The sequence below is a fragment of the Aedes albopictus genome, chromosome 3 (genome assembly GCF_035046485.1).
Source record: "Aedes albopictus strain Foshan chromosome 3, AalbF5, whole genome shotgun sequence".
Classification (NCBI taxonomy): Eukaryota; Metazoa; Arthropoda; class Insecta; order Diptera; family Culicidae; genus Aedes; species Aedes albopictus.
Genome location: NC_085138.1, coordinates 190,057,635 through 190,082,171, shown reverse-complemented (window position 1 = coordinate 190,082,171; position 24,537 = coordinate 190,057,635). Strand labels below are relative to the sequence as shown.

The 24,537-nt window shown below is 38.8% G+C and overlaps 2 protein-coding genes and 1 pseudogene across 3 annotated transcripts in view; 1 reads left to right on the top strand and 2 right to left on the bottom strand.

Annotated features, from left to right (window-relative positions):
* The window catches only part of LOC109409011 (neurobeachin-like protein 1), a 255,913-nt gene that overhangs the window by 185,383 nt on the left and 45,993 nt on the right, over positions 1 to 24,537 (bottom strand). The gene's annotated exons all lie outside the window — the stretch shown is intronic.
* Positions 3,204 to 24,537, top strand: part of LOC109409012 (uncharacterized) — a 32,535-nt gene continuing 11,201 nt past the window's right edge. The window contains exon 1 of the mRNA XM_062856961.1: positions 3,204 to 4,408. Within this exon, the coding sequence (XP_062712945.1) occupies positions 4,382 to 4,408 (27 nt within the window). The 5' untranslated portion in view covers positions 3,204 to 4,381. The remainder of the gene's footprint in view (positions 4,409 to 24,537) is intronic.
* Positions 18,040 to 23,425, bottom strand: LOC109417985 (zinc finger BED domain-containing protein 4-like; annotated as a pseudogene).

Below are 24,537 nucleotides of genomic sequence, written 5' to 3'. Positions count from 1 at the left end.
TGGGTGAAAAATCTGTATCCTATACAAATGGAAAATCTGTATTTCATATAAACGCGATCTGTACCAATGCTCAAAAATCTGTATAATACAGATAAATCTATATACAGTCGAGACTCTTATAAGATCACTGGTCGGGGGGCGCAATAGGAATCCGCTTAATAGGAGACTAAGAGCTTATGGGATTTCGGCATTTTGGGGGTGTGGCCTATTATCTCGGGTGTGTTAAGAGTTAACCGAGTTAACGCAATACTTTCTTCGGCAAAATTTTAGGGCTTGATAAGATCTACCATTTGGAACTTTGGTTCATATGATTAGTTGGCAATTTGGCCGCTAGAGGGACCATCAACAATTTGATGCTAAATTGCACTACGGGAGCCATATCAGGTTGTCAAGCAAACGTTACGATATGCGACAGCTCAAGACCCTGATAATTTGGAAGGATAGTGTCTTCGGGAAAGTTGTTGGGTACGCCAATAACTTACTGACGATGAGTTGCGAAGTTCGAAATTCCTCCACTGGGCGGCGCTAGTGAGCAAGTAAAGTTTCAAAACCTCATATCTCAGAATCCCGATAACTTAGGAAGATGGTGTCTTCGGCAAAGTTGATCAGTATGACATGAACTTACATAAAAATAAACACTTGTTTCGCAATTCTGCCACTAGGCGGCGCTAATGAACATGCAAATTTTAGAAATCTCATAGCTCAGAATCCTGATAACTTAGAAAGTTGGTGTCTTCGGCAAAGTTGATCAGAATGACATAAACTTACATAAAAATAAACACTTGTTTCAAAATTCTGCCACTAGGAGGCACTAGTGAACTTTTCCAATTTTAGAAATCTCATAGCTCAGAATTCTGATAACTTAGGAAGTTGGTGTTTTCGGCAAAGTTGATCAGTATGACATAAACTTACATAAAAATAAACATTTGTTTTGCAATTCTGCCACTAGGCGGCGACAATCGTGGAGACACTGGGATTCTCGGTCTCTATAACAACGGTTGTATTATTAACATTCCCTTCCCTTCTCGATGACCGTAAGGACGTGGCCAGCACCGTTATTGACATTACTTGTGAGTTCTCGAACTGTGCACATTGAGAATAGTAAGCTAGTCCCAAGCCCTATTCATTGGTTCCTTGTGCAATTTCGATTGCTCTGGGCAATCACGGAGTAGAAACTACGAATTGTGCGATCATCTATGCTCATTAGAGTGTGTCAACGTTGCGAAAATTTAAATTTGATCGTATCAACCCGGAACAAAGCTTTTTCAATCTTGATTAACGTCCAAAACAACTGTGCAAAATTTGGGAGCGATTGGTTGCGTCCCCGTATTCCACATTGCGATTGAAATTTGTAATCCGACGCTTGTGAAAAAAGTTATTCGCTTGGTAACGTAGGCCAAAAATTGAGATTTTATTATTGATGATATTACTTCACATGTTAAACGTTAAGCACCACCGAGCAATCCGTATGTTATAACTTTTTTCACAAGTGTCGGATCACTTTGCGGTATTCGGAAATCCTAGGCTATCCTAGGCTATACTTCATCTTCATTAGTTACATAGTTTTAGACGAAAAATTTCAATTTATGAGAAAATGCAAAAAAGCACGTTTTCCCATACTAAATTCCATACAAATTTCAATCGCAATGCGGAATACGGGGAAGCAACCAATCGCTCCCAAATTTGGCACAGTTGTTTTGGGCGCCAAAAGGAATCGAAAAAGCTTTGTTTCAAAAAATTGACTTTGTGTACCCAATCTAATGCTCATGCTCATGATAAGGAAATGTTGTTTTATATTCTTAAGCGGATTTTTAGAACACATTTATGGTAGGGTCTGGAGCACCTATTTTGGGAACTTGCTGCTATAACTCAGTCAATTTTGAACCGATTCACTTGATTTTCGGGACACGATCAGATACGTGCAGTATCTAGCCATGTTCAAAAATATGCAAGTCAATCGGTTTGAAATTGGCTGAGTTATAGCAGCAAGTGCCCAAAATAGGCCCCCTGCCCAAATAGTCCCACACCCTAGTTAGTATTGGTTAGAAAACTCCATTTTTGGCCAAATTCACCATCCTAATAAATAAAAAAAAACATGAATTCAGTTATAGATAGTCTTAGTGGATTTTTTTAAGCTCATTATGACTCATAAACGCTCAAAATTTCATTTCATTTTAACTTTATGTAGAATAGCCCGATCTGTCCCAAAATTGTACGATTGATACACAACTAGTTGAGCAACTTACAGTACGATGCACTTTTCAAAAAGTTACAGCTATTTGCTCATTTTTTTAAGTGAAAATTTTGCCTATCCCGATCATTTTGTCTATCCCCTGTATATAATATGGACAGGGGAATTAACTCAATGTTTGGCCATGAATGCTGCTAAATCATGGAAGTACCATAAATTAACAATCGTTTTCTTGCAAATAATCAAATTTCTCCGCTTAACAGACATCCATTTTGATAACTATTATAGTTTTTGTTGAAATCGAGGAAATATCGCCAAACCTACAGAATACGCCTTCAAGTATGCAATCGCACAGCATCCACATGTAGTTCGTTAGATGACCAAAATATATTGACAGTAGAAAACTTGTAATGTATTTTAGGCATCACCTATTTTAAGCGTTCTAGATGAGTGTTAAGAGATTGGTTGCCTAATGCTTCTCTATTGAACATTTTTCATTGCAATAAGGCTTTCAAATTTCTTACAATTATTAATTCAATTTTGAGGTGAATATTGTATGTGACTGCAAAGTGTATGTCGCCATGAATACCTGTGCATTTGAGGGGTTTTAGTGAAACATTTTACATTTTCGATAATTTTGAAGTAAATTCTAAATTGTTAAGCGTATTTTCAACGTATGTCATCAGGGTCTGTTTGATTCAATAATCGATATTGAGAAGTATCTACTTTTATTAGCTCTCCGACACAAGACATACATTGCCGTGCATGTCCAAATTACATACATGTCCAAATTATATGTTTTACCCAATATCCTTTTTAAGAATCTGAAAAGTTTGGAACAAAAAATTTGAATGATTGATGCATTCAATTTGCATATGTGGGAACGATAGAAACTTTTACTAAGAGGTACATCATACTTTAAATTGGGGTTAAAAGTGTACAATGAAGTATATTTTAGATAAAAAGATCAATCTTTACTAGGAGAAATGTTTGAAACCCCAGCAATTAGCCTTCTGAAATGAACTCATGATCCAGCAAAATTGAGCTCGACAATTATTTTATTAGATTAATAAAGTTCAAGATATACATGATATAATTAAATCTAAATGCGTAGCAGAAATGACACAATGATGTAAGCAATTGACGTTGTTTGCCCACCGTAAAGCCTTAGTTCTTTAATTTGATTATTTCCTCCTTTCTACATATGAGGCGGCATATGCATGCACGTTGTATACATGCGAGCGATGGGTAACATTCAAGGAAAACGCAGAATTTCGATCCTCCGAGTTGCCCATCAGGAAAAACCAGATTTTCCAGCCCCTCTCGTCACGATCGGAACTATTTGCAATCGCGCGTTGCCATGGCGCGGGCACTCGCCTCTCGGCCTATGGCTTCAAGCAGACTTCCTATCCCTTCAAATTGGCCATATAGAGTGTGCATGATCTTTTTGCTTATTGCCCGTGCTCTCCCTCTCGTAGGCAGTGAAATGGCATTTCTCTCGCGAGGAAATACGCGGGCGCGCGAACTCTTCACTGCCACCATGCTGCATCTCCGGGTCCGTCTGTCTCCGAGCTCCGAGACTCGAAACGATCCCAGCGAGCCGAGCCCCAGAGCCACCAGATCAGGTTCAAATTTTATAAAAGAAGATCCTCGGCGCCTTGGGAGGTTAGTCTGGCGAAGAAAGTGGCAACGTTATCATCACGAGCGGTGGACAACCCGGATACCTGCAGTATCGTTACCGATCGCTTATTTCACAACGTGCATTAAAACAAGCAAGGGGAGCCTGTTTGATCCGATCAACGACTATCACGAATCGTGAGGGAAAAGTGCGCGCAAAAAACTTGTTTTGAATTCGGATGTTTTGCACCACTAAGTGAAAGATTCATAAAGAAAAGTATGAATAATTAACTCAAATTGAGAGCAGTTTCCGCAACGGTATAAAAATGAAACGTAGTGTTATAAAACTGTGTGTAAAAGGCAGTTGAATGTGAAGTAATTGAATTATTAGCGCCAATAACTGCCACAAACACCGAGTGAAACGAACGAAAAAAAGCGAAGAGAAATGGTGTGAACCATCTGAACTTGAACCGCGTAATAGGATAACCACGCAGCCGTAGATAATTGAACCGCAAACACCTGAAAACAAAAATCACGCATTGTTAAGAAACCCAGCACAGCCCCGGAGCAGCCATGGATTATCGACAGCTGACGCTCGCGGTAAATATCGAAAAATAAGATAAACGGTGGAAGAGTTGAAAGGAGCCTTTTGACTGGGAGTCAATTATGTGTATCGAAATGAGTCCAAACAGATTTACATTTTTTTCGTCTCTGCGATATATCCGGTGCGGTGCGGGTAATGTTCGTCACGAATTGAGAAGCACTGCAGTAACAACAGTGGGAGTCGTGAATGTCTACATAAGTGGAAACGATTATGGAAGAAAGTTGTGGTGGAATATATGTTGAGCCTTGATGTTACAAGTCTATGACAAACAACAATGTTTTTATGTGCATAAAGTGAGAAAATTTGAGCATAGAAAAACTAGCTGAGCATGTAGTAATTTCGCATTCGTACAGTTGTATAAATATACGACTCGATACATGACTTTTATTAGAAGAAACGATAACCAAGAAACTACAAATACGTTTTTTAAGTTAGTGAAACTTTCAATCTTTATAATAATTATTATTGTTTGATGTCAGATATCGGAAATACATGGAATACGGTATCAATGGGATGGGTTTGATGAGATCATCGGTCAGTAATAGGCGAATAGGAAATGTTGTGTTCAGTAACTGATGGACAATATCATCAAAAGAAGAGGAAATCGGTGCATAATGGATACCCAGGGCGAAATGGACACCCCTATTTTTGCCGAAACCGTTGACTTTTATGATAAAATTAAGTGAAATACATTACCTTAATAAATTCAGTTCATTACCTAAATGGATTTCAAGGTTGCACAGAAATTTCAAAAGGACAACAGGGTGTCTACTTATAATTCAAAATCAAATTCCCTGAGTTTTCCAGGTTTTTCCAGACGAAATTTTAAAAGTTTATAATTCAAAAAATAACCCAAATTTTCTAAAAATAATATAAAGGGTGACTTTGGGTATCATCGGCAGGTTGGTTCTCTTCGTCATGAGGGATTTATGTCGGCCAAATTGCCTGAAACTTGATCATATTCAGCTTGGTTGGGAAGGATTTGATGCCAACTCTGAGTTCAACAGCTGAAACATAGGTTTCAAAAAAAAAATCCATGACAAAAAGAACAAAACTGCCGAAAATACGTAAGTTCCCCTGCTCTTCAAGAATCTTTTAAGATTTCTGAGCGGCTTTCAGCAATATTCTTTCACGAGATATCTGTTTGAGTACGTCCCGATATTACTTTCAAAAGTTTTCCGGTATACTTCCAGAGATTCTCGCTGGATTCCTCCTGAAGATCCATCCAATACTATTCAAAGTTTTTTCAAGAATGTCATTGGTTGAGCCTCGTAGCCATGCGGTTAGAGTCCGGATGGATGAGGGTTCGATTCCCACTCCAAGCGATAAAAATTTTCACGAGAATAGCTTCTTATCCGTAGCCACTCCGTGTTAAGTATCGTTCAATCGGTACAGCCGACGGCTGAAGCCAGTGTCCGTGTCTTTTTAATGGTTTTCTGGGATAGCTATCCAATAGTTTATATCGGGATTTTTACCGATAGTTTTCAGATATTTCTCCTGTTTTCCTCACGGAACTTAGTCCGTAGCTACTTTCAGGATTCCATGAGGTACAGGGGATGGCCAAAATGTTTGGGATAGGCAACTTTTTTTTCTCTTACAAAAAAGTTCAACATGCTATAACTTTTTATAGAGCGCATCAAAAAATTTCAAATTTTGACTGTTTGTCAACCTACTATATGTGCATCATTGGTACAAATTTGGGCTCGATTGATTAATATTTCGCAAAGTTAGAACCGTTTGGGTAAAACACTATTTTTCAGACAACTCATTTTTGAGCTGTCATATCTCGGAAACCAGTGAACCAAATTGAATGAAAATTTGAACGTAAACTATCAATATGTAAATGCTTTACGAACTATTAAAACTTAGTTACTTTTTAAACGATGAAAAAAGTTATCATGGATTGACACTTTTTGGATTTTTTTCGAAAAAATGTAATTTTTTTACATCAATGTCAATAAATTTTCGTGATGATATCCAAAGATTTTCCACTTCTGTTCTCAAATTATTTCTAATCAGATATATTAGAGCCTATTTAGATTGATGGAAGAACACATTTAATAATTTTTGTGTGGTATTGTAAATATGACTTATTTTCCTCTATATGGGTAAAAATTTCAACTCGGTATAACTTAGTTCGTCGTGAGAAAATATTACATTTTATAACGTCGTATTAAGTATCATTATATTGTTGATAAACGTTAAAAAATTCATTCAATTCGGTTCACTGGTTTCCGAGATATGACAGCTCAAAAATGAGTTGACTAAAAAATAGTGTTTTACGCGAACAGTTCTAACTTTGCGAAATATTAATCAATTGAGCCCAAATTTGTACCAATGATGCATATATAATAGGTTGACAAACAGTCAAAATTTGAGATTTTTTGATGCACTCTATGAAAAGTTACAGCATGTTAAATTTTTTTGTGGGAGAAAAAAAGTTGCCTATCCCAAACATTTTGGCCATCCCCTGTATTCAGAATTCCTCCTTAATATTTGTTCTCGGGATTACTATTATCTAGAACTTTTTTTGAGATGTCTCATTTTATCTCCGGTTTCTCCTGAAGTTCCTGTCGAGATTCCTTCAATAACACTTTGCGGAGTTTTTTCGCAAGATTTTATTTGAATTCCCTTGAATATTTCTCCAGGAACTTTCTATAAGGTATTTCGTAAGTTATCTCAGGAGACATTCTGAGGAAAACCCGTAGAAGAATCCCAGCAATAATTTTCGGAGAAATCCCTAAAGGAGTTTCCAGAATCTCGGGATAATTTCTGGTAAAGATTGCTGGAAGAAATTTGGGAATAATGCAGAGAATATCTGTAAAAAAATCTCAGGTGGATCACTGCCAGAAATCTGGTACAACTACAAGGAACATCCTGGCTCTGAAAAAATGCAAGAGAAGAATTCAATGAGAAATATCAGCAATAACTCCTGTGGAAATCCCACAAGGCACTCTGGAAAAAAATCTAAGGTAAATTCAGAAAAAAAAACTCTGAGAGGCATCTCATGAACTACATCGGAAGGAATCTTCTGAGAAAAGTTCCAGTAGATACTCCGAGAGAAATCTCAGGTAAAACATCAAAATAAATCTCGCGAAAACTTTTAAGAAATTCCTGTAGGAGACCAGGAAGAACATCTCGAAGAAAGCCTAAAGCAATTGTTTGAAGATATCACAGGAAAAAAATGAAAGAAATCTTTTGAGGAACTCTTGCAGTAAATTCGGGAAAACTCCTTCAGAAACCCTTGGAGGAACTTTAGTAGAAACCTCAGGAATAACTCCTTTAGCAACTCCGAAAGAAATTCTGGGAAGATCTTCTGGGGAAGTCCCAAGAGGAACACCGGAAGAAATCGTGTAAAATTTCCATGAGGAATGCCGAAAGAAATTCCACGATTTATCCCGACAGAAATTCTTATAGAGTATTCGGGATAAATTCTGGAAGAAATCCTACGAAGATTTCTTTGAGCAAAAAACTCGAGGAAAGAAATAGCATCCCCGTGAAAAACGCCAGGATAAATCGGTTGGAATTCAGGAATCCTGGAAGGAATCCGAAAGTATACCTTTCCGGAAAAAAAATCAAAATGGAATACCAAGAAAAACAGCGACAAAAATGCGGAAGGAATTTTATAAGAATTCTTGAGAGACATTCCAGGAGGTAATTCTAAAGATGTTCCAGAAAGAAACCCTGACGGAATTTCTGGAAAAAATCCTTGTAGCGAAATTTCTATATAGATTTTTACTTATTCACCAATGTTTTTTTTTATCGGAGTAAAATTTCCCTGAGTACTCAAGATATTCCCTGAGTATTCCAGGTTTTTCCCTGTTAAATAAAATTCCCTGAGGATTCCCGGTTTTCCAGGTTTTTCCAGGTAGTAGACACCCTGGACAAGTGGCTTGCAGATGCAAAGTGAAGGAGATCAAGGCTTTCAGATGTAAAGGAGGGATGGTCAGAGGGATTTCAAGGGAGTTTTTAACCTTTGCGACTCTAACGTATTTTGCGCACTCAAAATTTGATGTTCATTTAGCTTTATTTTCTTAAATTTTTACCCGATTTTGATGAAATTTTGACAGAACAATCGGAAATGACTACTATTTCATAGAATGCACCGGTTGGTGAAGTTGCATGACCAGTTCCGGATTTATACGGAAACCCAGTGGGGTACGTTGGATAGCATAATAAATCATTTTCGTTGCTTTTTACAGATCTTATATGGATCAAAAAGTGTTTACATCTGAATCATAAAGTATTCGTATCTTTCGATACTTTGAGGTCATTTGGAACTATAGTGGCCTGTTCCGGATTCCGAGGTACCGTAAAATTGGGTAACTTTGATAGATTTTGTGCACGCAGTGAATTTAGCAATCAAATCATAAACTGCGTACACTCAAACCTCCATTTAGGTAGGATCCATTTAGGTAAAATCTATTTAGGTCCCTCCATTTAGGTAACGTTACCTAAATAGAATTTGGTTGTGTTCAGAACAGTCAGAGTACTTAAGATTGATGACGTCATACCCGACATTAACCTATCATTCACCTGTTTTTATTTTGGCCTCCAAACCCAACATAGACCCAACAGTTGTTCGATGTTGGTCCAACAGTGGCCCAACATACGATAAAAATTTACCCGACATTGACCCGACATTCAACATTTTTTCAGTCTGGCGGAATTTTTCAGGGTTTTTGTGTTCCGTGCCCAGCTAGTCATTTGCATGACAATTCTCACCTGAGACCCTTCAAAACCCCCCAAAACGCCCCTGAAGCCCCTCCCCTACAGAAACTCCCTTGAAAGTTCTCTGAAACTCCGCATGACCATCTTCAAATCTCCTATTCGAGTCACTCTCCCTAGTTAAATTTCTTTGCAACCTTGTACTCCATTTAGGTAATGAACTGAATCCATTTAGGTAATGAATCCATTTAGGTAAAAATTCTATTTAGGCAGTCCCGACCCATTACCTAAATGGAGGTTTTGGTGTATTTTTTCTTGAACTGTACATCAACATATTATTATGTGTTACGTATATTGAGTTCTCTTTTTGAGTTGCATTAGAAATTAATATTAACAAATATTGGACACAACAGTTCTAACTACATGAAATTACAAGATATTGCATATATTTAGGGGTTTACCGATTTCCGGCCCAATTTTCAAAATTGATTTCAATTCGTGAAAACACGCTTCTTTAAGAGGTTCAAGACCATATTTGTATCGATCTACCGAGAATAAGCCACAAATAGAAAAAATAACCAAAACGTTGTTGTAGAGCAAAATGTTCGAAGGCGGTCTCCTTTAGCCAACCGACGTACCCCACTGGGTTTCCGTATAAATCCGGAACCGGTCATCCAACATGCCCAACCGATGCATTCTATGAAACGGTAGTAATTTCCGATTGTGCAGTCAAAGTTTCATTAAAATCGGGTAAAAATTTAAAAAAATAGAGCTAAATAAAAATTAAATTTTAAGGGCGAAAAATACGTTAGAGACGCAAAGGTTAAGAGGGGGAGGTCAAAGGCGTTTGCAGGCGTTTCAGGGCGTTTAAAAAACTGTTCTACTATAAATCAGCACTTGGGCATTATGCATCAAACAATTTGGTCTTTGATAGAAGTTCACGACTTTCGTATTACCTATTTTTTAAACTTTTTTTCTCATTTGTGGTCAGGCTAAGGCCTGAGTGGCCCCTATTGTACGTAGTAACCGTCTCCATTGCAATCGGTTCATGGCTGTGTGTCTCCAGTTCCACACTCTGTGAAGGGTCCGCAAATTGCCCTCCACATGATCGACCCACCTAGCTTGCTGCGCACCACGTATTCTTGTACCGGTCGGCTGACTCTCGAAGTCGAGAACCATTTTAGTCCGACATCCTGATGACGTGAGCCTCCCGATTTTTCGCGGTGCACACTCTTTCCAAAGGCCCAATTTCGTGATCGAAATTGTTTTGGGCATGAAAAATTGATTTTAGAGGTTTGCTGTCTTCGAAGAAGTTGTTTGGTATATCAGAGCCCTTCTTTTGGAAGTATCGCTAATGTGATTAATCCACCTAAAAGTGAGATAGAAATTCAATTTTTTTCATAAGTGAAGATAACGTGTTTATGTCCTCAGCAAAGTTGTAGAAAATGTCAATATGAGAAAACTTGCCGAACAAACTTTTACTCTATCTGCTCAATTTCTAGAGATATGGGCCATTATTTGTGAATGGCCCCTTAAAATCAGTTTTTTGTTGTAACTTTTTTCAGACATTTTTGGGAATTTTCAAATGTTCTACAAAGTTATTTCATATGACAAAATACGTATTTCTTCTGAAGACGGCAACATTGTATCTATGATAGTTTTTGAGATATTTACTAATTTATTTTGAAAAGTAGCCTTTTTTACGGTTTTGTGACATTTACAGAGGCAAAATGGGGCAAGATTTTTCAATTGAATATGAAAGAAGTTTATAATAGGTGTACATTTTGTTTCAACTCAGGCTGGACACTTGCTTCCTTGACAGTAAAATTGAGCTATGAAATATTTTAGTTCGTAACTGAAATTTTCAAAAAACTCAAAAAGTATTGAAGATAGAACTTTGTCGTCTTTAAAGAAAACATGCATTTTATCATATATAATAAGTTTGTAGAACATTTGAAAATTCTTAAAAATGTCTGAAAAAAGTTACAATGAAAAAACTGATATTAGGGGTCGTTAACAGAAAATGAACCATATCTTTCAAAACGGAGCAGATAGGACAAAAGTTTGTTGCAAGAAGTTGTTTGATAGACAAAAATCCTTCTTTTGAAAATATTACTTTTGTGATCAATTCACCTAGTAGTAAGATGAAAATTCAGTGTTTACCATATGTGAATAAAGTATACTGATGTCTTCAGGAAAGTTGTAGGAAATATCATTATAAGAAAACTTGCCGAACAAACTTTTTTTCTATATGCTCCATTTTGAAAGATATGGGTCATTTCCTGAAAACGACCCCTAAATATCAGTTTTTTCATTGTAACTATTTTCAGACATTCTTAGGAATTTTTAAATGTTCTACGAAGTTATTATATATGATAAAATACATGTTTTCTTTAAAGACGACAAAGTTCTATCTTCAATACTTTTTGAGTTTTTTTTGAAAATTTCAGTTACGAACTTTTTTTCTGTCAAGGAAGCAAGTATCCAGCCTGAGTTGAAACAAAATGTACACCTATTATAAACTTCTTTCATATTCAATTGAAAAATCTTGCCCCATTTTGCCTCTGTAAATGTCACAAAGCCGTAAAAAAGGCTATTTTTTTAAATAAATTATTGAATATCTCAAAAACTATCAAAGATACAATATTACCGTCTTCAGAAGAAATACGTATTTTGTCATACTAAATAACTTTGTAGAACATTTGAAAATTCCCAAAAATGTCTGGGAAAAGTTACAACAAAAAAACTGTTTTTAAGGGGTCATTCACAAATAATGGCCCATATCTCTAGAAATTGAGCAGATAGAGCAAAAGTTTGTTCGGCAAGTTTTCTCATAATGACATTTTCCACAACTTTGCTTAAGGCTGGAAGCATTTTCTCGTTCTTTCGGTGTTTGATTTTTTATTAAATAACGAAGCAATATTTTCAAAAAAGGTTTTCGTGCACATGTAGAGTATGGATCAAGGTTTCTTCTGAATTTTTTTGAGTTGGAAAATGTTTTTCGTTTTTGCAGAAACCATTTTTTTGTGAAATTTTGTTCAAAAATGGTTTCCGCAAAAACGAAAAAGAATTTCCACTACAAAAAAAATCAGAAGATACCTTGATCCATACTCTACATGTGCACGAAAACCGATTTTGAAAATATTGCTTCGTTATTTAATAAAAAATCAAAAACCAAAAAGTGAGGAAATGCTTCCAGTTTCGCCTTAAGACATAAACACGCTATCTTCACTTATGAAAAAAATTGAATTTCTATCTCACTTTTAGGTGGATTAATCACATTAGTGATACTTCCAAAAGAAGGGCTCTGATATACCAAACAACTTCTTCGAAGACAGCAAACCTCTAAAATCAATTTTTCATGCCCAAAACAATTTCGATCACGAAATTGGGCCTTTGGAAACAGTGTGCGGTGGTTCGTTCTCTCAGCAGCTGATGCAGCTCGAGGTACATTAGCCTTCTCCAAGTCCCGTCTTCCATCTGCACTCCGTCGTGGATGGTACGCAGCAGCTTCCGTTCGAAAACTCCAAGGGCGCGTTGATTCTCTACACGTAGAATCCATGCTACGTGGCCATAGAGGACTACCGGTCTAATCAGCGTTTTGTAGACAGTTAACTTCGTGTGACGGCGAACTTCATTCGATCGTAGAGTTCTGCGAAGTCCAAAGTTAGCTCGATTTCCTGCCACAATGCATCTCTGAATTTCTCTGCTGGTGTCGTTGTCGGCGGTCACTATTGAGCCTTGGTACACGAATTCTTTAACCGTCTCGATTTTATCACCGTCGACAGAAATTCGGGGTGGCGGGCGCGGTGATTCCTCCCTGGAGACCTTTGCTGTCATGTAATTTGTATTGAACACATTAATGACTAATCCGATTCACCAGGCTTCACTCTTTAGTCGAATATACGTTTCCGTCATCGTCTCAAATTTACGAGTTATAATATCTATATAATCAGCGGCACCAAGCAGCTGAATGGACTTCGTGAAAATCGTTCCACTCATGTTTATCCCGCTCTCCTTATTACACCCTCCAAAGCAATGTTGACCAGCAACCACGAAACACCATCATCTTGCCGTAACCCTCTGCGAGATTCGAAGGGACTCGAGAGTGTCCCTGACACTCGAACTACGCACATCACTCGATCCAGCGTCGCCTTGATGAATCGTATCAGTTTATCCGGGAATCCGTACTCGTGCATAATTTGCCATAGCTGGTCTCGATCGATTGTACCATACGACGATTCAAAATCGATGAACAAGTGATGTGTGGGCACGTCTTATTCGCTGCATTTCAGCAACACCTGGCGGTGTGGAGCGGACCTGGTGTGATGGTTAGAACACTTGACTATCACGCCGAGGGCTTGGGATCGAATCGCACTTCCGACAAACTCGCAAAATGTGAGTTCTTCCTTCGGAAGGGAAGTAAAATGTGGGTCCCGAGATGAACTAGCCTAGGGCTAAAAATCTCGATAATACAGATAAAAAAAACACCTGGTGGATGGCGAACATCTGGTCCGTTTTAGCACGTTCCCCATGAATCCAGCCTGATATTGCCCCACGAACTCTCTTGCAAACGGTGATAGGCGGCGGCATAAAATTTGAGGAAGTATCTTGTAGGCAGCGCTCAGTAGTGTGATCGCTCGATAGTTCCCGCAATCCAACTTGTCGGTTTTTTTGTAGATGGAACACACGATACCTTCCATCCATTCCTCAGGTAATACTTCCTCCTCCCAAATCTTGGTAATGACCCAGCGTAGTGCTCTCACAAGTGCTTATCCACCTTATCCACCGTCTCATCGTAATGCTGCCGCCACCACTCGACCATCTCACGCTCGCTCGTGAGAAGATTCCCGGGAATGTCGCGGCAAATGTCGGCTTATGGCACAAAGCCTCTGCGCGAGCAGTTCAGCTTCTCGTACAACTTCCGTGTGTCCTTAGCGCGGTACAGCTCTTCCATCGCTTCGCGATCTCGTTCTCCCTGATGGCGCTCTTCTACCGGAAGACTGAGTTCTGCCTGTTGCTCGCCTGTCAATAACGTGCCTCATTCGCTCTCGTACGATGTTACAGCATTCTCGCCCATGCTGCATTCTTCTCGTTTTTCAACTGTTCACATTTGCCGTCGTACCAGTCGTTTCTGTGATTCGGAGTCGCGAAGCCTAGTGCTGCAACCATGGTACCGTAAAACGGGGTATCTTTGATAATGAGGGTAACTTTGATATCGCGGCAGGCATTGTATAGTATATCTTATAACTATGATTCTTTCAACCAGTTAAGAAAAAGGCAAACGTAAATCAATTCTATACATATGAAAGTTCATCTTAGACGTATTTTCAATAAAACCTAGTTTATATACAACTTTTTAGACAAAAAATTAAAATTGTTGATATTTTTGTCATTTGTCAACCCCTTCAAACAATCTGCTATACGACTTCGTTACAACTATTTTTCCAATGAATAGACTCTTATTCCCGATAGATTCATCATAGTAGATTCCAAATCTGGCCTTGAATCTCTTAACGAAGTGTGTTTTTACGAAATGGAAGCAATTTTGAAAATTAGGATATAAATTTCCATACATTGATAAACGCCTAAAAGTATGCAATTCCCTTGTAATTTCATGTAGATAAATCTGTGTTGTTCATAATTTGTTAATAAAACATTAAAAAACTACCAAAAAAAAGAAAACTCACCACGAATAGTATGTTATCATATGTTGATGTACCGTTAAGCATATATTATTACAAAGATAATGAGTTTTGATAGCTAAATTCACTGTGTTTTCCACTCAGTACTCCACAAACTCATTTTTATATGTATAATTTAGTAAAAAATCAATATTTTGATATAAAAATTCTATCTGGCATCTCCGCAAGGCTTCTCTCATCATGTTCTTACTCCTAAGCTTTCAATCTGTGATTATTTTTTAAGATTTGATGTGTTTTTCAGGGCATTATCAAAGTAACCCCAAAATGAAAATCGGATTCTCGCTCATATGAAAAACTAAAAGTTAACCAAAATATTTCAAATTACCGAATCTTTCAATTGCAATTGATAACTGATACTCCAGTACTTGTTTCAAAAATATAAAAGTCAGGGAAATACTGTTACATGGAAAAATATCGAGAAAATTCGCTGAAAAACTATCAAAGTTACCCCATTTTACGGTACTACAAGTTCGATCGCTGTCATCGTCAGATAAAGACGCAGGCAAACGTACGCTCTGCAGTGCGAGTTTGCATTGTCCCCAGTTTGCGCCGCGCCGCGTATAGGAATCGCTTTTGTTTGTCGGTTATTCGCACTTGTTTCGTTCGTCGGTGGTGCTTTTTTGTCCAATTTAAAGCATCCAAATTACGATGAGTGTGGTGATGATTGAAAACACCGTCCAGTTTCGATTTCCAACTGGAAGCCCTCGACCATCATGGGTCGAAATCGCCCGCTTTATTAAGCAACTGGAAACGAACGTCACTCTGATGGAGACGACGTACAAAACAGCCCATGATCGGTCGCTGTTTATTAAGTTCGTATCCAAAGATGCGATGATGGACTCGCTAAGGGAGAATGCAGACCCAAAACATTTCGTTTATGACAGTGGAATATCGGTAGAAGTGCGTATGGCTGTGGCCAGTACCAATATGCAGTACATTCGCATATTTGACTTGCCGCCTGAACTGTCCGACGATATACTGTTGTCGGTCCTCCAGGAATACGGGAAGGTCGACCGAATGGTACGGGAAAAATTTCCCGCTAATTTGGGCCTCGACCATATGCACACTGGAGTACGCGGAGTCCATATGGATGTGGAGAAAGATATCCCCCCATCACTTGATGTCGCAGGTCGGAGAGCGAAAATCTTCTATGACGGATTAAAAGATACTTGCTTTTTGTGCCATAACACGGGACATCGGAGAGACGTTTGCCCCCAGCGGAAATCCCAAAACAGAAAGCAGGAAGAGAAGCGTCAGGAATCCCAAGCAACCAGTTCGTATGCAGCGGTCGTGTCGGGCCAAAAAGCAATATCGATAGAGGAAAATTCGACGGATTTGGATGTAATCGAGGTTTTGGAGGAGGAATTTCTCGATCGTGCCACGGATCACGAAGAAGTGGAAGAAGTGGACCAGGTCAAGGAAAATGCGTCTGTGACTCTTTCGGAGAAGGAGATGCGACGGAAAGAGAGCATTGAGAAATTAGAGGAAGTTGCTTATGCGATCAAGGAGGCTATTGAAAACCAGACTGCAAAGGAACGGCGGGCACATTTTGCAAATGCAGGGTCCAGTTCTGGATCGCTCCCTAGAAAGAAGGTCGCCCGAAGAACTTTCTATTAGTTTTATTTTATAATTACAAATTTTGTTGATAAGAATATCGGCTCAGTAGAGTTTTCAATTAAACAAGCGAGCCGAATTAGAAAAAAAAAACCATGGTACTACCTATGGCGAATCAGATGTCCCTCCAGCCATCTTCAAGTGTAGCTGCGTCAAGTTGCTCTTCCGTGGGTAGGGCCACTGCTAGCTGCTGCGCGTAGTCTTGAGCCACTTCTACGTTACGCAGCAGCTCGATGTTGAGCCGCGGCGTTCAACTTCGACGCGTGGTAATAACAAACTGTCGAAAATTTTGAGCGCATGCTTGCAGCAACTAAGTAGTGATCCGAATCTATATTCACACTGCGGTATGTGCGGACATTGGGTGCATCCGAGAAGAACTTACCGTCGATTAGCACGTGGTCGATTTGGTTTTCTGTTAGACGGTCGGGTGATCTCCAGGTGGCTTTGTGGATATCTTTGCGGGGGAAGAAGGGGCTTCGGACTACCATACCACGGGAGACTGTAAAGTTTACGCATCGCTGGCCGTTATCATTCGATACGGCGTGCAGGCTGTTTCCCGATTACCGGTCTGTACATTTCCTCCCTTCCTACCTGTGCGATCATGTAGCCGACAACGATTTTCACGTCACGCGGCGAACAACCATCGTATGTTTGCTCTAACTGCACGCAGAACGCTTCTTTCTCGTTATCAGGTCTCCTTCCATGTGGACAGTGGACATTGATGATGCTGTAGACGAAGAAACGGCCCTTAACTTTCAAAATACACATCCTTGCGTTGATCGGCTGCCACCCGATCACACGTTGTCGCATCTTGCCCAACACTTTAAATCCTGATCCCAGTTCATTGGTGGTGCCACAGCTTTGGTGCAAGGTAGCCGCTCGATGCCCGCTTTTCCACACTTTCTGTCCAGTCCAACAAAGTTCCTGCAACGCCACGATGCCGAAGTTACGGGGATGTAGTTCGTCGTAGATTATCCTGTCACATCCTGCGAAACCTAGTGACTTGCAATTCCATGTTCCAAGTTTCCAATCGTAGTCCTTATTTCGTCGCGTGGGTCTTTGCCGATTGTATCGAGTCGTATTTTCTCCTATGTTATTCGCAATGGGGATTTTTACGGGTGGCTTATTGGGCCAACGCCAACACTCCTGTCTCGCCGGAGGGTAATCGTGCCAGTTCTGTTTAACGTCCCAACCAACACTGGGACGACCACACTGATGGGGCTACCACCTTGGATCTAGCTGGGCGTGATGCAGAATTTCTTACTTAGCGGTTGAATGCCAGAACAGATGCTGTTTGAGCCGAATCTCCTTGGTGAACAGACGCTCGGGACGTACCTCCTCAATCTAGCTGAAGTCAGAAGGACAACAGTGCCCAGGCTGCACTACCAGCTTAGCACACAACTCTTAGCTGGCGGTCTTTGTCATCGCTTGACCCGTGGAATCATGAACTTGTGAGGACTAGAGCTATGTTGAATGCTCTCCTTATCGACTCACCGTTTCGTAAACTAGCGTTATTTATCAACAACATGGTTTAATCTTTTGACACTTTCCTTCTGTTGAAAACAACCACACAATAGTACTTGCTGGTACCGGAAGATATCGTTAAGCAAGTTTTTACACATTTGGGAATTTGTATTTGTTTGCGGACCACCACCCTGATAAAAAAGATCATAGAGATAAAACAGAATGTATTGTTACAACATGCTGAAATGAATGGTATTTACCATTATTTCAATTGTTTAAAACGATAGAGTAACAACAGACCTTATGGTTTTCCACCATAGCATGAATTGTAAATGTCACTTTTACAATAAAAAATGGGGGTTGTTATGTATCTTTACCATAAAAAAATCCAAATTTTCTGGAGTAAATTCAAGTCAACTACCATTCAATTTATGGTGTTTTTATTATTGGAATCTCTAATGCCATTGATTTTATTGTGCACGTATTGTAGTTCTAATATAGCATTTTCAGCAGGAAAATACGAACACAATATAACTTGTTGTTGAACAGCCAATATTATCATTATTCAATGGTAGTTTATGGCGATTGTATTGGTATTTTTTATTAGGGCAAGCATATGGACTAAGTTTTCTCTCAATAAAATTCCCGACTGATATTGCTCATACTTGTTTTTGATTATGCAGATCGCTTGATCATTCGGTTGGGGTTGATTTGCGCCGATTTCTTCGAAGCACTTCCAGAATCCGGATGACGAATTTACTGGCTTCTGTGCTTCAGATGCGAATTCCTGTTACGGATTTTATTTTGTTTATTAGAGTTTGTTATTAAAAAGAAAAATGTATGAAGGTTTCTTGTTTTATATTTTCTAATACATGTGTCCGGGGTCGTCATTTGAGCATTTGTAGAACTCCGAAATTGAATAGGCACATGAAATGCAACCAAAATCTGATTGCCTAGTTTGAGGCAATTTGAGGCAATGACTTATATAAAGACGTGCAGACCGTTCCCTAGCAGGGACATCAAAATGTAGACGGTTTATATGAGAATCAGTGGCCCTATTAGGATTAGTTTTCCTGGACAAAAACTAGCTATGAAAGCAGCAGTAATGACTGTCAAATAAAAGGCCAAATGCAAAAAAAAATTTGCGGATGTCTGATGGAACTAAAATAATAAATGAAACCTCGTCATCCTGTGAATTTAAGATTAACTGGGAAAAATTATATTTTGTGTGTATTGTTACATATTTATGATACATGCTGAATTGTGACGTTATCTTATTGTGTATTTGTGGTGTTCTGTTATTTTTCACAGCGGGAGCCAAATAAAAAATAAAATAGAGCATTTGTAGGGTTCCATATTATTCACGTAACATGCTTTTGACTCTAGTTGATCTTCACTGTGGTCAAGAATTTTCGCATCAATTTGGGGGTTTTAAATTAAGAAAAATGTATTGATTTTTTGATTTTATTCGAAAGAGCACCTTTTTCTGAACCACCATGATTTTTTTCAGATTTTTAGAACTTCATTTTGGTACCTAAAATCGCTTTCGAAGGGATTTTTCGAAATCACCTTTTGACAGCTGGACAACTGCTTGACAGCTCCGCCCAGTACAAAATGCGACGAGGGGTGGTTCGACAAATGGCTCCCATACAAACTTTAAACTGATTTTTATATAGGTTCCCGGGCACCAAAATTCATGAAAATTTGGATTTCGGCTCAGTTTTGCATGCAGATTCTGAATATGTAATTATCTCAACAGCGTTAAAGAAGCCAATTAGAGATTGACGGTAACTTTCCGGAATAGAATTAAGCTTGAATCGCGGGTCCAAAACTGCCGCAAACATGTAAAAAAATGATCAAAAATGTGCTTGAACCGTATATTTAAACTTTTTAACAATGTTTCTTTTGCAGGTACGATTTTTTTATGTTCGCTATTTGGTTTCTCCAAATACATGAATCTTCTGACCTCACAATTCTGGTTGTTTCTTCGAACGGTCTCAAGGCGACTGTTCATATTCCACTCATATTCAGTCAAATTTTTGACCGTAGATAATTTCCCTGCTAAGTAAGTGATGGCAGCTCTCTGATCTCGTATACGATCCAGCATGTAGAATGTTGAATTCCAGGGCGTACGTGCAACCTGTATCAGTGTCCTTCTGGGTGAATCATACTTTTCTTGTATTTCCGATAGTAGAGTTGTTAGAATGCGTCCCGATATTTCTGGATTTTGCCAGAGCGTCTTCGAGAATTCTTTGGTACTTCAGTTCATCAAGGATGGCAAGCTGGAGCATGTTAAAGGAACATCCAACATTTGGCAGTTCAGCGTCATTTAAACCTTACTGCATATTCCTTGCATTGTACCGCAAGATCAGATGAACCTGAGCAGCACCAATGTCCCAATTTTGAAGCATTTCATGCATCTTAATGCCGATTCTTTCTCCGGTGTGAGATCCTGGGAATTTGCTTGCATTTATTTCCGTGTCGGATATTTCCATCACAACCGTCAAGCTTATTACGGCTTTGTTGTTGGGGGCGGACCAAATATCGGTCGTAAACGACATGTACCCACCATCCGGTAGAGAATTATGGATCGTCTTCTTACACTTCTCGAACATGACTGGAAGTACAACTGTTGTAAAGTGGTTTCTGCAAGGTTCGCCTGACAAAAAATAGTTATTGATATTGAATGAAATTAAGGTTTAAACATAATTCATCTTACATCGCGGTTGGAGTTTTGCCATCAAACGCATAAACACTCGATCTTCAACCATTGACACTGGCTGATAATCCAACACGATCATTTCCGCGACTGATTTTGTAACGTCTTTTGCCTTGGGCGAGTTGTGTTCCCAGGTTACACTTCCAGCAAAGCTATTCTCAATGGTCGGTTGTGAAGAGTCCGTTGCCGATTATTTGGAAGATTTTTGCTTCGATGTTTTCCCCGGACGATATGCTTCGAAGTGTTTCTTCACATGGTTGATCATACTGAAGTTTGTGGTCACCTTTACGATACCTACTCGGGAAAGGGTTACGTTGCATTCCACGCATTTTGCTCGACGCCCTTCTTCAATTTCAACAAAAACACTCTCAAATTGCCGAATTTTTTTTCTCAGACATTTTGCAACTGCACTCAATTTCGATACAATTCTGGAGCTCGATTTGAATAGGTCGTATGTGCTTTTGTCGATTGAAAATTCGATCAGTTGGTTTCGCTCATAATAGCGAAAACCGTTGAAATTGAGCAAAGTTGATACAAACAGCAGATCCCTCACAAAACAGGCTTTCTGTTCCATCATTGAAAGTTTGCAAAATATCTGCCATATTGCTACAATGACTAAAATAAACTGATCGAATTTTATATCGACAAAAGCACATACGACCTATTCAAATCGAGCTCCAGAATTATTCTAAAAACGCAACAAACACTCCGACGGATATCGTGTGCCAAAATAAATGCACAAAAACCAACCTGCAAGGTTTGACATTTACGATTTTCTAAAGGGCCTGTGCAACAACACATAAATATTCGTTCATAGGGTTGTAAAGCAAAAGTATTGGGTTGTTCATTAGACGCATTTATAGAAAAAAATGTGGATTATTCTGCCGAATATTCGTTCGTCGAATAAATAAAAACCAATGATTAGGTATTCAGCCGAAAGCTGGATAGTAATCACTATTACATTATATGCGTAAAATTTAATGTTAAGTACCACCATAATGTGTAATTTTGCAAGCTTTTCAGGTTTGGACCAGTTTGTTGACCCACATAGGCACACCTAGGCATGACACCTACGGCGACTGACATATGAACCGTCTTCATAGTCATAGATCTAAAAGATACTTCAAAATGCCCAAATCCTCTTCCCCTTAGTTTCATGAGCATTGCGCACGCACGCATAGGCTTGATTGGTGCCTCTTAGGGGCGTTTAACATTATGTTTTGTGTAGGGTACTCGATTTAAGGAAAACGAATGTTGGTCAGTGATGAGCATATTCTTCAAAGAAAAAAAAATGTGCGTGATCACATAACCACAGCTAAAATACATTATGCAATACGATAATGATTGCAAGCATAATAGATAATAGTGTTACGGAAGTCTTTCTGAACCCTTGGGGCTTATTGAGTTTACACACACATGAGCGTCCGAAAAAATGGTTTAGAGGCATATGATATCACCTTAAGTTAGTTGTTGTTTATTTCCTGAGATTTTACTCTATTATGGGTCATTCATCTCGTATTAAAGATGTTTATTGGTAAACCACGTAAAAGTTTATATCAATGAAAACATTAAGTATATTTTTTAATTTGTTATAGTAGATAATCAGTTAAAAGTAGACATTTTTTTAAATCATTTATTTCTGTTTATTTTATTTTGGTTCATGTTGTCTAGTGCAGCAGCACAACCGAGTGACACATTTCGGAAACTGCGTCTGTCACTAGAATCACACTTTAATCGAGTAATTGCATTTGCATACGACAAGATATTAACGTTCGGCGACAAAACGACTTGTATGCATTTTGGAACTAGGTACGTATCTACTAAATATGGGTAGTTGATAGCGGCCTGCTGGCAGCTGACAAGAATTTTAGTGAATGTCGCTGAGAGCTGCGCGCTGGCTGTGACACTGCTCTCCAAATGAAGTAAGCCTTGGTGACCTACCCTTCGGTGACTTGGTGGCCAGGTCGGGCGAGACCACTCTCGTCACGGTATAGCCGCAGTAGACGGTAGGGTCGACAAAATTGCCTTCTATGTGACGGAGTAGCAGCGAGCCGCCCGCCAAATGTGAGGTGACGGCAATTAAACGAGCGACGGAAAAGCGGAGGAATTGGTTTTTACTTTTTCTCATTCTTTTGCGGATTTTTCTCCTGCGCCTGTTCGGCATCCACCAAGCATCGCGTTGTCGTCGTCTAGCCAGTAGGTGGAGGGCTGGGAAAACTGGTTTTCTGCATGCGCGCACGGGAAACATTGGCTTTCGATTTTTAATGTGGCTCGACATATCGATGCAGTCATTTTTCTACGGGCACGTAATAGAGATCCCCTATTACGTGATATGGAAGAAGAGGATGTTCAACTCGGGTTCAATTTTTTTTGGTGATGTAGAAACTCGACTCAATGCTCCGTAGAGAGGCAGGTCGGGAGATGCTTTCAAATTGAATTGTGTTGAGGAGAAATTTGTTGTCGAATGCTTATAGGGTTAGACCATCATATTTCGGGTTTGTCCATAAGATAAAGCGCAGCCCATAAACTACGCCGACTCATTATTAACTATTAACCCCCTCCCCTTCGACGACTTTTGTCCTCGCTTTTGTCCATACAAAAAAAAACTAATTTTATTGGATTTTGATGAAAATATTTGCTCGCTGACATGATGGGACATAATGAGAATTCTGATGATTTATTTTAAGATATTACAAGGTTGTTCTGGTACCGTCGGGAGGCTATTTTTAACATGATTTGAACACTCATGAATCATGTTTTAGGGACTATTCTGAAGCAATATTTTCCTCTTCTTCTTCTGCCTGCTTCTGAGCTTAGTACTTCCCCGAATAAAAAATTGCATTAGCCTGCCCCTAGGCGGGGCATAATGAGCAGCGTAAGCATTTTGCCACTAAATCCAGTAAATTAAGTGCAACCAATGTGTAATTTTAACGTTCAATCCTCATTTGAGCCTTAAATGACAAAAGCTAATCGTTGAAATTCCGAATAAAGTTATAAATGTTGTAGAATTTTATGTTTTAAAAACCGAATAAAATCGTGAGTTGGGTTTTGGGGGTGGGGCATAATGAGCACCCTAGGTGGGGCAAGATGATCAATATCAGTTTTGTACACAATCAAATGCAAATTGATACAGATACTGAAATTTTAAAGCTAATAAATTGAAAGTTACACAAAACCTTACTATGTGCATCAAAACAGAGAAAACCAAAATTAAAATTTGTTTGTTGAAGATGTTTACCATTTTTATTATTTTTTCACTAGTTACTCATTCTGCCCCACCCTACTACCAACTCTTTGAAGCATATGTTTTCAACAAAATAATTATACAAATAGTTGAAAAGTGTTACAAATACATTTCATTGCCCTATGGAATATCAAGAAAATCGATAGATGCCCACTAAGTTGTGATTTCGATACCCAAAACCTTATTTTAGGTCACCTGATTCTTATAATATTTTCCCAGTACATGACCACTTTACGCATTTTGATAAATTTTTCAAGGTAAACGGATTTTTTGACTAATGTTTTGTCATCAACTCATTGGATTTTAGATAATAAGGCTACAATCAAGCAATTTGTTTTGTTAATTTGAAAATTTACAGTGAAAATACAAGGTGCTCATTATGTCCCGCCTACCCCTACGTCAACATCAAGTTTTAATGCATATCTGAATTTTTGATATGCGCAATACACGAGCCGACACTTCCCTTTAGATCACGGGTTCCCAACCGGTGGCCTTGGAACCAGTTCAGGGGGGGGGGGCGTTAATTTTTATTCTATTTGTGTAAATTATACCAATTTTTAATGTTGTATACCGCCACCCCCAAAAGCCACAATTCGAGGAACAAATTTTTAGTATACAATGCTTTCAGAAGAAAAATTTTTTCGACTCGCCGCTTTTTTCAACTACGACTAAAATTTAATGTTTGACATCATTGTTTACGAAATGTGAGTG